Below are 13,736 nucleotides of genomic sequence, written 5' to 3' on the forward strand. Positions count from 1 at the left end.
CATAAACTGCCCGTAAGTAGGCATCTAGCCATCCAACTGTTTTCTGTCTTCCTATTAGAGTCGCACCACAAGCACAAGCAGAAAAGAAAGAAAATGCACCATGAAGTCACAGTCTGAACAAAGAAATTTGGGGAGGGAAAAAATGTACCCCACACATCCTTTGATATAACTTAGAAATTGAAAGTATACATCCCAACCGCTCCCAAGCATTGTTTAGACCAGATTGTTACCAACAAAAAAAAGGAAAAGAAAATTCCGATTGGGCTTCCTTTTTTATTAAGGAAGATAAGTAGAGGCATACCCAAACAATACTACTATTTGTACATACTAAATTGTTCAGATAAAGTTAATTTGTCCACAAAGTCTCTTGCCTTCTCTGTGTAAAAGAGGTATACAGATCTATCTAAGGTGATCCAAGCACCGCGAGATACCTCAGAATACTGGATCCCTAGCTCCTGCAGTCTTGATGCCATCATAGGATTGTCTTTTCCGGATCGCCACCACTGAGATGTCCTGGAAGAACGTGATCTGAGAGCCATTGTAAACTAGGGCCTTCAGATCCTTCCCGTATATTCTGGAAGCTTCCATGATTCTCTCCTTATCTCTGTAGTGATGAAACCCCACCAAGACAGGACAAGGACGTTGGTCCAAACTTGAGTGCCACGCAGTGACCCTGTGAGCCCTCACAATATTCAACCTCCTCATTCCAGCCTCCACGTTAAGGAATTTCAGCAACCAGTCGTGAATAAATTCTAACAGTCGCTCACCTTTCTTACCCTCGGGCAGCCTGATGATCCGAATATTTTTTCTCTTGCCTCTGTCCTCGAGGTCATCAACCTAGTCGAGCAAATTATATACCTGTGTCTCGAGGGCCTGGATCCTATCCATGGAGGAATCAGTATCGGCTTCCACCACTGTGACCCTGCGTTCTACTTCATCAGTCCTTTTCTCCAGGTCTCCCAGCTCTTCTCATTGTATTCTTGCTTCTGAAGCATGATAGAGATCGGGGCCAGCTTCTCCTCTAACTGCTTGATCAACATCTCATGAGACCAGGGCCTGGTAGGACATAGAGTCCGAGGATCTCGCAGGCCGGGCCGCAGGCTTGGCCTGCCTTCTTCAGCATCCCTAGACTGTGAAACTGAGGTAAGTTGCTCTCTGACAGTTTCCTGGGGCTCTACAATCTTTTCAGAGTCCAAGGATATCACACTGATCTGAGTAGGACTCTTCAAAACTTCGCCCTGCTTTCGCTGTGCTGTGGAGCTTTGCAGCGTGATCTGGGATTCCCCCTGTTTCATATTGTTGAAGATAACGTTTTGAATAAGCAAATCCAATTGATCATATTCATTGCTGTTTCATTGATTTGGGTATTTGGTCAATGTATTCCAAGTATCTTTTTTGAGTTTTTAATTAGATACACCTAAACTTTCAACTACCATCTTTCTGATGGTGCATTGGTGGAATTTTGGACATGAATGATGGAGTCAGTAGAATTGTTAGAAAAGAAATTTCATTTGAATTGAAATTAATGATCAATTTGTTAGATCTATCTTTGGAAGCTTTCCTGCAGGTAAATAGTGATGATAATCGATATGAATAACCCACAAGCATCAGATGAATGAGCTTCTTTGCATGTGTTTCAACCAGATGTCATTTTGTCCACCCTTGCAGTAAAGTTGAGCGTCTTGTCAGACTTTATTAACTGATGGCAATCAATGCAATAGAGTATACTTAAGGTTTTTTTTATAAAGGGGTTAGGTGGCATTAGATTGGCTCTAAGGCTGCTGTGAAATGCCATTTCTATTTGAAAGCAATGGACCTGCTGCGGGGTCATTTGGAAATCTTGACGGAACAACTCTGCACCTTTTTGATATTATGGTATAGTTTCAAACTATTATCGCTAATGATTTTGTTTGTAAAATAGAGATGCAAATTAGTTTTTACTAGGAATAATAATTTCTTCCCACTCTTCTGACTTATAAAATGCTTTCTTTATTTAAGATAAGTTTTCTGATATTTGAAGAGGAGCATCTTAGCAGTAACACTTCAGTGAGCTTTGCCATTTTTTATGGGAACAGGTTTTTCACCCAGTTTAAATTCCATTGGGTTGGTTATGCCAGCTTAATGGGCCGGCGATTTCCCCAAACAAGAATACATTAGCAACGCATGTATCCTATACAGCCTGGTTTTTTTTCAATTCATTTTGTGGGATGTGGATGTTGTAGGCTGGCCAGCATTTTTTTTATTATTGTCCATCCCTAGTTGACCATGAGAAGGTGGTGATGAGCTGCCTTCTTGCACCGCTGCAGTCCACCTGCTGTGGGTTGACCCACAATGCCATTAGGGAAGAAGTTCCAAGATTTTGACCCAGCAACAGTGAAGGAACGGTGATATATTTCCAAGTCAGGATGGTGAGTGGCTTAGATGAGAACTTGAAAGTTGTGGTTTTCCCATATATCTGCCCTTATCCTTTGAGATGGAAGTGGTCATAGAGTCGTAGAGATGTACAGCACAGAAACAACTCATCCATGTTGACCAGATATCGCAACCCAATCTAGTCCCACCTGCCAGCACCTGGCCCATATCACTCCAAACCCTTCCTATTCATATACTCATCCAAATGCCTTTTAAATGTTGCAATTGTACTAGCCTCCAGCACTTCCTCTGGCAGCTCATTCCATGCATGTACCACCCTCCTGAGTGAAACAGTTGCCCCTTAGGTCTCTTTTATGTCCTCCCCCTCACCCTAAACCTATACCCTCTAGTTCTGGACTCCCCCCTCCCAGGGAAAAGACTTTGTCTATTTATCTTAAGCATGCCCCTTGTGATTTTATAAACCTCCTATAACGTCACCCCTCGGCCTCCGATGTTCCAAAAACAGCTCTAGCCTATTCACAGAATTGCACATAATATTACAGTGGCCTAACCAATGTCCTGTGCAGCCGGAACATGACTTCCCAACTCCTGTACTCAATACTCTGACCAATAAAAGAAAGCATATCTAACGGCTCCTTCATTATCCTATCTACCTGTGACACCACTTTAAAGGAGCAATGGTCGTCTGTTTGGGAGGTGCTGTCAGAGGATCTTTGGTGAATTTCTGCAATGCATCTTGTAAGTAGTAATCACTGCTGGTGTAGGGAGTGGATGTAGTGCCAATCAAGTAGACGGCTTTGACCTGGATGGTGTCAAGCTTCTTGGTGTTGTTGGGGCTTCACTCACTCAGGCAAGTGGGGGATATTCCATCACACTCCTGACTTGTGCCTTGTAGATTATGGACAAGTTTTGGAGAGTCAGGAGATGAGTTACTCACCGCAGAATTCCTAGCCTGTGACCTGCTCTTGTAGCCACTGCATTTATTTGGTTGAGTTTCTGATAAGTGATAACTCCATGTTGTTGATAGTGAGGGATTCACTGATGGTAACACCATTGAATGTCAAGGGGCGGTGGTTAGATTGTCTCTTGTTAGTGATGGTCACAGTCTGGCATTTGTGGAGCAAATGTTACTTGCCACTTGTCAGCCCAAGCCTGGATATTGTCCAGATCTTGTTGCATTTGGTTGTGGAATGCTTCAGTGTCTGTGGAGTCACAAGTGTTACTCAACTTTGTGCAATCATGAGCAAATATCCCCAATTCTGACCTTTTGGAGGGCAGATCATTGATGAAACAGCTGAAGATAATTGGGCCTAGAAACTTTCTTAAGGAACCCCTGCAAAGATGTCCTGGAGCTGAGAAGACTGACCTTCAACAACCAAGACCATCTTCCTACGTGTCAGGTATGACTGTAACCACTGGAGTTACTTTGCTCTTGTTCTTGTGATGTGTTTAAAGTATTTACAAAACTGATTACATGCTGAACAGACTTTATATAGCTTAGGTGATAATTTTATGCTATACCCAAGTTAATTTAAATTTATCTCCTTCTAATGATCTGATTTATTCTTCACCATATTTATATACTTGATGTTTGCCAATGATTCTTCAAGATTATCCATCAAATTGTTATACATCTTCCATTAGATACTTGGATTTATTTTACAATCAAACAAGAATAGCACCAGAAGACTGGAGGACAGCAAATGTTGTTCCCTTGTTCAGGAAGCGGGGTCGAGACAACCCTGGTAATCATAGACCTGTGAGTCTTATTTCACTTGTGGGTAAAGTGTTAAAAGTTATGAGAGAGGGGAATTATAATCATCTCTATAGGAATAAGTTGATTAGGGATAGTCAACACTGTTTTGTGAAGGGTAGGTCATGCCTCACAAACCTTAGAGTTCTTTGAGAATTTAACCAAATAGGTGGATGACGATAGAGCGGTTAATGTGGTGTATATGGATTTCAGTAAGGCGCTTGATAAGGTTCCCCATGGTAGGCTACTGCACAAAATACAGAGGCATGAGGTTGAGAGTGATGTAGTGGTTTGGATCAGAAATTGGATAGCTTAAAGAAGACAGAGGGTGGTGGTTGATGGGAAATGTTCATCCTGAAGTTGAGGCTGCAAGGGTCTGCTTTGGGTCCACTGCTGTTTTTATAAATGACGTGGATGAGGGCGTAGGAGGATGGGTCAGTAAATTTGTGACAACTCAATACAGTTGTGGATCGTACCGAAGGATGTTTTAGGTTACAGACGGACGTAGATAAGCAGCAGAGCTGGGCTGAGAGGTGGCAAATGGAGTTTAATGCAGAAAAAATTAGGTGATTTATTTTGGAAGGAGCAACAGGAATGCAGAGTACTGGGCTAATGATAAGACTCTTGGTAGTGTTGGTGTCCATGTACATTGATCCCTCAAAGTTGCCATCCAGGTTGATAAGGCTGTTAAAGGCATACGGTGTGTTAGCTTTTATTAGTAGAAGGATTGCGTTTTGGAGCCATGAGATCATGCTGCAGCTGTACAAAACTCTAGTGCGGCCGTACTTTGAGTGTTGCTTGCAGATCTGGTCATTGTATTATAGGAAGGATGTGGAAGCTTTGGAAATGGTTCAGAGGAGATTTACTAGTATGTTGCCTGGTATGGTGGGAAGGTCTTTATGAAGAAAGGCTGAAGGACTTGAGGCTGTTTTCGTTCGAGAGAAGAAGGTTGGGAGGTGACTTAATTGAGACACAAGATAATCAGAAGGTTAGATCGGGTGGACAGTGAGAGCCTTTTTCCGAGGATGGTGATGGCTAGCACAAGGGGGCATAGCTTCAAATTGAGAGGTAATAGATACAAATAGGACAAATGTCAGAGGTGGTAGTTTTTACTCAGTTGTAGGGACCGAGAACCGCACTGCCTGCATCAGTTGTAGATTCGCCAACTTTCATGGGCATTTAAGTGGTCATTGTATAGGCATATGAACGAAAATGGAACAGTATAGGTTGGGTTGGTTTCAAGGTCAGTGCAATATAGAGAGCCGAAGGGTCTGTGCTGCACTGTAATATTCTATGTTCAAACACATTTCTGGAATGATCATATTTTCCTTTAGATTATTAATCTTACCTCCTTGAAGTTAGACAAGGCTCACAGAAAGAATTGATAGTTTCAGGAGGTTTTCTATACACCCAACCATTTCTGTGGACTGACTTATGTTGTACCTTGCACAATCTCAGGATATCCTAAGATGCTTCATGGCTAAATAAACACTTTTGAAATGTTGGTTGCCATTATGATCTAAGAAATATAGCAGCTTATTGGTATGCAGTTTTGTGAAAATGAACTAGGTATTCTCTTGTAATGATGTTGGTAGAGCATTAAAGTTTGAGGACATCAGGTTCAAAATTCGTATACTCTTCAAAATACTACTGCAGCATTTACTCAAGGGAAACAAGTCAGGACTCGGTACTGCATGAGAAAATGAGATTCACATAGTGCTTTTTGCAGTCATTGTATGTCTTTACAATCCATGAAGTGCAATTGACAGCAGTTACCATTGTAATCTAGGGAGAAAGTATGAGTAATTTGTACCCGGAGTTCTTTGTTTCTCAAAGAATATTCTATGAAAGTTGTAATTAATGTGCAGGAAATATGTATCACTTTCATATTTGTGTATTGAGCCTTTTTAACTTGATTTCTACAAAACGTTCATGTTTCAAATATTAGTATATTTACAACTTGTAGTTCACTTCAAATTGCAAGTTGCTGTGACCTTTTAAAATGTACAGAGTACAAGTTGAGTATAACTTGCTGAAAGTTATTCTAGCTATAATTGTCTTTGTGACCTACTGAAAATGATGTGTTTTGCCACTAGGTGTCACATTCTGCAAGTTAATAGATTTTGTCTCTGGTTTTATAGATTTGACTTTGTGGCTGTACTCATTCTTTATTGAAGTCGAGGAAACCAATTTCGATGGGAAGCATCTAAGGCAGTTTAAAGTGTATTTTGAATCCTTAATAAAAACATCGACAATTTCTTATTTTAAATGGGATCTGTACCTCATGGCATTGTGTTGGAGGGGACAAAAGTTGCATAATAAGGGAGAAGGCACATACAGGAATAATTTCAAAAATAAATTACCGTTTACATTAGAATCTGGATTATCCGAATAAGATGGGCAGGACGTATCTAGTTTGGATAATTGATCGTTCAGATAATCGATCTGATCATAAACAAGCAGTAATTTAAGTGTCGGTTATCCAAACATTTCTCAATTATCCAGCAATGCACACCAAAATGCCGTTTAACTGATTACTGCTTATTTACAGTAGATCAGTTATTTACATTCCAGTTATTGAACATTTCTCAGTTATGCAGCATTGCATGCCAAAATGCAAATTAATTGCTAACTGAATGTTAAGTTGCCTCATGCCATTTTTACAGGATCTTGAGATCTTGTATGGGGTAATCTGAAATTTGGATTATTGATGTTTGGATAATCGAGGTTATGCTGTACCTATATATTTTTCAGTTGCATGAGGATTTTGACTTCTGATATTTTTTTATAACAAGGAGTTCTTGCAATGAACTGTCCTTTTAAAAAATCCTATTTGTAACATTTTGTTAATATTCCTGTGATGTTGTGGAAGATTCAGCTTTTCCCTCTTGTACAGTCTATTGTTTTATTTGCAGTTTCGTATATACTGGCAGATCAATGCCATTCAAATCTTTCTCACTTTTAAAAATGAGTAACTCTTTTTGAATGTAGTCAAACTCCATAAGTGAATTTTATTGCAAATTGTTTTTATGGAAATGTTTCATTGCATGGTGGAAGTGTCCTGTTCATTATGTTTAATATCAGTTTTGGCTGACATACTTAAGTAACTGGAATCCATTCCCTTGTGCCAATGAATTGAGGAGAAGCTTAACATTTGAACAGAATAGTGGCATATTTTGAATATGATGTAGATTTGTGGGCAGCTTTGCTATTCATATTGGATAATTATCTGCTCTGTAAATTACAGATGAAATTTTAAATACTACAGCACCAGAGAGGAAGACTGTGAAATCAATATTCTCTGTAACAAATTTAACAAGACCAAATATTGGTACAATTTTTTAGTACTTGCAGAAGAAAAAAATTTGCTTTATGCCCTATCTACACTGGTTTTGAAAGTAAGCATGGAATTTAGCACATGTCTTGGATTTGGTAAATCTTTCCTGGCGGTAACTTAGCACACCAGATGGAAGTTTATTCACATTATTTTTCGAGAAAGAAAAGAGGCAGTTCAGGCCTAAATCAAAATACCATGCAGTAATTATCCAGGCTCTGCACTACGACATAATTATGGTGGAACCTCCATTAACCATTGAATAGAGGTAAAAGACTAGCCATGAAAAAGCTAGTTGCTACAAATTTTGAAAGCGTTATGGAATTTGTGATTTGCTAACATAAATAAATGCCAATGTGCAATGTTGAATGCTCTTGCAGACACCCTCAGCCCCTTAATTTTGCAGCCTAAAGAACACTACCTTCACACTCCCCTGCACCTGCTTTCAATGCAAATGTCAACGAGGGGGCTACTGATGAAATTTCACGCTCTGGGAAACCATATGCAACACACTAATTTTTAAGAGTTCTGACTCCTTGAAAATGGATAATTGATGTTCCACTATATAACCTGAAACAGCTTTCTGTTATGAAAGTATTGGTTATCCTTGTAAATGAACCTAAAACTTGATATCTAAACTTGTACCACCTGAAAATAGTTTGAAGAAAAACTGAAAATTTAGAATACCTGGGTAGGTATAACGAAAGTGTTGAGCCTGAATTGCAATTGTATTTTGTTGCTAGCTGAACTCCACTCCAGTCACCGGTTGCATTTTGTTTTGGTTTATTAATTGGAAGTAAGGTTACCTTCTCTGCACTGTTTCTCCACTTATTATCACAATGTAAATGTGATCTCTCACCATCTCTCACCAAAATTACTTTGCCTGTAGAAAGTTGGGTTTCTTCCTCGTTTCTGTTGATTGTGAGAATGGGTTGTCCAGGTTCAAGGTTTTTAAATGATAGCCACTGAAATGTACTAAATCTTGCAGCTCAGCTAAAATTACTCCTAAGTAAGGCTAATGAAGCACTTTTTTGATTAGTATCTAAAAGGCTTAACTCTGCTCATTAATTACATTGGTGGAAAGGAAGTTGTACTTCAGCTTCATAGCTGAGATCCATCTGAGGCATATACTTCACCGCAAAACTCCCTTGTATTGCAACTACCTAATGTGCTTAATATCCATATCCTTGAGTATCAATACAAGGGCAAGTGTTCTAAGCTGTCAAATTTTTAAGGAAAAAGAATACGATAGTGGTACTTCATTTATTAACCTGGTCAAAACCATACATAGTATTTAGTAGCTGTGGGCTTAAAACTCTCAACTACTGAGATGCAAGAAATACTGTTTATTGTCAATATTAGTTTAATCACAATGTCAATTTTTGATTGTAACTATTTTAAACTATATGATTATAAATATTACAGTTACTCAAAAAGTACATCCAACACCAAAAGTTACAACTCCAAAACCTGTGTCTGGTGCACCAAAAAGAGCTGCAATGGTGGGAAATGGAGATGCACAGGTTGCAGAACTAGCTCAACAGGTAACTAAAATCTCTGCCTTTTATAACTCTTAAGTGATTGGTATGGTTTAGTTAATTGGTATGATTTAATTTGGTTTAAATTGCCTCTCGACGGTGAAATATTGGAAATCTGAAATAAAAACAAAAAAATACTAGAGCAAGTCTGTAGGTGTGGCAATATCGTTTGAGAAAAAGAGTGAACATTTTGAGTCCAATATAGCTCCTCTTCAGAACCGCATTTCACATCCTGCTGACTTTCTGCAGTATTTTATTTTTGTTTTCAAATGTCATGAGTGAATATCTCATTTTTCTTGAACTTGAGCTCAAGGATTCAGGATTTGAAGCACGGGACACAACTGTAAGAAAACTGATTTCTCACTAACTTTACAATATTGAAAGCTTTACCAAGGTGACATCAGCAGACACTACATATTCATCCAATTCAATTTTATGCTACGTTAAAGATTGTGAAAGATATCGAACCTGTCTTGAGTTCTATCTAGATTCTATATCAGCTTTGTATATAGATGGTTCTCTTGCATTTAGATGTTGAATAATCCTGTTCGGGCAATTACTTAAAAAAAATGCCTCCTTACTTAGCTGCTACAAGAGTGATATATTACATTTCATGTTTTGCATACAAAGTGAAACTTTGTACAGCATGCTTAATTTTATCATTCTCTTGTAGGTAGCAATTTCTATATAGCTGTCTGTAGCATTCGGTTTTTATTATATTTTGCACATACTTGTACATCCAGCGCCATTTTCAACTTTTCTCTGCTACTGAGCAGTAGTGGTAAAGAAGGGAGTGAATGTGCTCCTGATTTAGTGAGCTGCTTTGTCCTGGATGGTGTCAAATTTCTTGTGTTGTCAGAGCTACACTCTTGCAGGCAAGTGGGGAATATTCCATTATACTCCTCCTGACTTGTGCTTTGTAATTGGTTGGCAGGCTTTGGGGAGTCAAAAGGTCAGTTACTGACTGCATTATAGAACATTACAGCGCAAGACAGCCTTTCCTCTTAAGACCTTCCCTCCATACCAGGCAACATCCTAGTAAACCTCCTCTTTCCCCTTTCCAAAGCTTCCACATCCTTCTCATAATGCGGTGACCAGAACTGTACACAATACTCCAAGTGCGGCCGCACAAAAGTTTTGTACAGCTGTAGCATAACCTCATAGTTCCGGAACTCGATCCTTCTATTAATAAAAGCTAAAACACTGTGTGTACCTTCTTAACAACCCTGTCAACCTGGGTGGCAACTTTCAAGGATCTGTGTACATGGACACAGAGATCTCTCTGCTCATCTACACTATCAAGAATCTTACCATTAGCCCAGTACTTTGCATTCTGGTTACTTCGACCAAAGTGAATCACCTCACACTTGTCCGCATTAAACTCCATTTGCCACCTCTCAGCCCAGCTCTGTAACCTACAACATCCTTTGTCACTATCCACAACTCCATCGACCTTAGTATTGTCTGCAAATTTACTAACCCACCCTTCTACGCCCTCATCCAGGTTGTTTATAAAAATGACGAACAGCAGTGGACCCAACATCGACCCTTGCGGTACACCACGAGTAACTGGACTCCAGGATGAACATTTCCCATCAACCACCACCCTCTGTCTTCTTTCAGCAAGCCAATTACTGAGCCAAACAGCTGTATCTCCCACAATCCCATTCCACCACATTTTGTATAATAGCCTACTGTGGGGAACTTTATCAACCGCCTTGCTGAAATCCATATACACCACATCAACTGGTTTACTCTTATCTACCTGTTTGGTCACCTTCCCAAAGAACTCAATAAGATTTGTGAGGCACGACCTACCCTTCACAAAACCCTGCTGACTATCCCTAATCAACTTATTCTTTTCTAGTTGATTATAAATCCTATCTCTTCTAACCTTTTCCAACACTTTACTAACAACTGAAGTAAGGCTCACTGGTCTATAATTACTATTGTTGTCTCTACTCCCCTTCTTGAACAGGGGAACCACATTTGCGATCCAGTCTTCTGGCACTATTCCTGTAGAAAATGACGATTTAAAGATCAATGCCAAAGGCTCAGCAATCTCCTCCCTGGCTTCCCTGAAGACCCTAGGATAAATCCCATCTGGCCCTGGGGACTTATCTATTTTCACACTCTGCAGGATTTCTAATACCTCTTCCTTGTGAACCTCAATCCCACCTAGTCTAGTAGCCTGTATCTCAGTATTTTCCTCGACAACATTGTCGTTTTCTACTGTGAATACTGTCGAAAAATATTCATTTTTAGTTTTTCCCCTATCTTCTCTGACTCCACACAACTTCCCACTACTATCCTTGATTGGCCCTAATCTTAATCTCATCATTCTTTTATTCCTTAAATACCTATAGAAAGCTTTGGGGTTTACCCTGATCCTATCTGCCAACAACTCTTCATGCCTCCTCCTGGCTCTTCTGAGCTCTCTCCTTAGGTCTTTCCTGGCTACCTTGTAACCCTCAAGCACCCTAACTGACCCTTCACATCTCATGCTAACATAAGCCGCCTTCTTCCTCTTGACCAGATATTCCACTTCTTTCGTAAACCACGGTTCCCGCGCTCTACAGTTTCCTCCCTGCCTGACAGGTACACACTTATCTAGGACACGCAAGAGCTTTTCCTTGAATAAGCTCCACATTTCTAATGTGCCCATCCCCCGCAGTTTCCTTCCCCATCCTATGCTTCCTAAATCTTGCCTAATTGCATCGTAATTGCCTTTCCCCCAGCTGTAACTCTTGTCCAGTGGTATACACCTATCCCTTTCTATCACTAAAGTAAACATAATAGAATTGTGATCGCTATCACCAAAGTGCTAACCTACTTCCAAGTCTAACACCTGGCCAGGCTCATTACCCAGTACCTTGTTGGCCTGTCCCCCATGACAACTACCCTGTGTCTCTCTGTCTCTCTCTCTCTCTCTCTCTCTCTCTCTCTCTCTCTTGCGTCTTGCTTGCTGGTGCCATCTTCCGTCCCTGAAACTTGATCTCGGGCCTCCCTACTCTCAACCTTTTCTCTACTCTAACTACAATTTTGGTTCCCATCCCCCTGCTGGATTAGTTTAAACCCACCTCAATAGCCTTAGCGAATTCCGCCGCCCCCCCCCCCCCCAGGAAATTGGTACCCCTTTGGTTCAGATGAAGACCATTCTGCTTGTAGAGGTCCACCTACCCCAAAAAGAGCCCCAATTATCCAAGAATCCAAAACCCTCCCTCCCTGCACCTTCCCTGTAGCCACGTGTTCAACTCCTCTCTCTCCCTATTCCTTGCCTTGCTAGCATGTGGCACGGGCAACAAACCAGAGACAACAACTCTGTTCGTCCTAGCTCTAAGCATCTCTCTTCCTACCTATGTCATTAGTGCCTATGTGGACCACGACTTAGGGCTGCTCCCCCGCCCCCTTAAGAATCACAAAAACACGATCCGAGACATCACGAACCCTGGCACCTGGGAGGCAGCACACCAACAGTGAATCTCTCTCGTCCCCACAGAACCTCCTATCTGTACCCCTAACTATGGAGTCCCCAATGACTACTACTCTTCTCCTCTTCCCCCTTCCTTCCTAAACAGCAGGGACAGACTCTGTGCCAGAGCCCTGTGCCCTACTGCTTTCCCCTGGTAAGATGTTCCCCCCTAACAGTATCCAAAACAGTATAATTATTATTGAGGGGAATGGCCACAGGGGAGCCCTGCACTGCCTGCCGGTTCCCTTTCTGTACCCTGACTGTAACCTATCTGTCTTATTCTTGTACCTAAGGGGTGACTACCTCCCTGTAACTCCTCTCAATAACCTCCTCTGCCTGCCGAATGATCTGAAGTTCATCCAGCTCTAGCTCCAGTTCCCTAACGTGGTTTTCAAGGAGCTGGAGTTGGGTGCACTTCCCGCAGATGTAGTCAGCAGGGACACTAGTGGTGACCCTTATCTCCCACATTCTGCAGGAGGAACATTCAACTGCTCTAACCTCCATTCCCACTATTCTAAATTCCCAAAGAGACTGTTGAAAAATAAGGAATAAAAAATAAACTCGTTACTTACCAATCTGGTGCACAGAACCTTTTTGGTTAGAGGAGGAGGAGGATGGGTGGGCGACACTGTCCGAGTAAAGTTTCTGGTAACACAACCACACAAATGTATGACTTCCCAGAAGTCCTTCGCTCCTCCCTCGCACATCTCGGCAAATGGAGGCCCAGACGCCTGAAGTAAGTTTTTTTTTTAGACTCACCTTCCCCGAAGTCCTTCCCTCCTCCTTCGCACCCCTCAGCCTAGCCTTTACTTGTTCTTGCAACCACTCCATTTATATGGCTAGTCCAATTCAGTTTCTGGACAGTGGTCTCCCACAGAATGTTTGTAGTGGAGGACTCAGTGATAGCAATGTCATTGAATGCCAAGAGCAGTGGTTAGATCATCTCTTATTGGCGAAGGTCGCTGTCTGGCATTTGTGTGGCACAAATGTTACTTGTCTCAACCTTGGTATTGTCCAGCTCTTTGTTTGGGAAGGACAGTCTTCGATAAGTTTCTAAATATCCTGTTGACTCTAGTTTTCAATTTCTTCTCTCCATACTTGGAGTATAGTTTCACTGGTACTAGTCTGTTGTTAATATCTCACCCAAGTGATCAGTTACATTGACATCGCATTACAATGAATCCAGTCCACACACTTGTGTTCTTGAGCTTGATTTCCTAAGAGCAATAACCATGGTGACTTTTTTTCCCGTCCCTTTTATCTCTT

At 41.0% G+C, this 13,736-nt stretch overlaps 1 protein-coding gene across 3 annotated transcripts in view; it reads left to right on the forward strand.

The window, feature by feature from the left end:
• The window catches only part of mapre1b (microtubule-associated protein, RP/EB family, member 1b), a 71,361-nt gene that overhangs the window by 38,616 nt on the left and 19,009 nt on the right, over window positions 1–13,736 (forward strand). For all 3 annotated transcript variants that reach the window (XM_060836080.1, XM_060836081.1, XM_060836079.1), the window contains one exon: window positions 8,886–9,004. In XM_060836080.1, the coding sequence (XP_060692063.1) occupies window positions 8,886–9,004 (119 nt within the window). The remainder of the gene's footprint in view (window positions 1–8,885; window positions 9,005–13,736) is intronic.

Source organism: Hemiscyllium ocellatum, chromosome 15, assembly GCF_020745735.1.
Source record: "Hemiscyllium ocellatum isolate sHemOce1 chromosome 15, sHemOce1.pat.X.cur, whole genome shotgun sequence".
Classification (NCBI taxonomy): Eukaryota; Metazoa; Chordata; class Chondrichthyes; order Orectolobiformes; family Hemiscylliidae; genus Hemiscyllium; species Hemiscyllium ocellatum.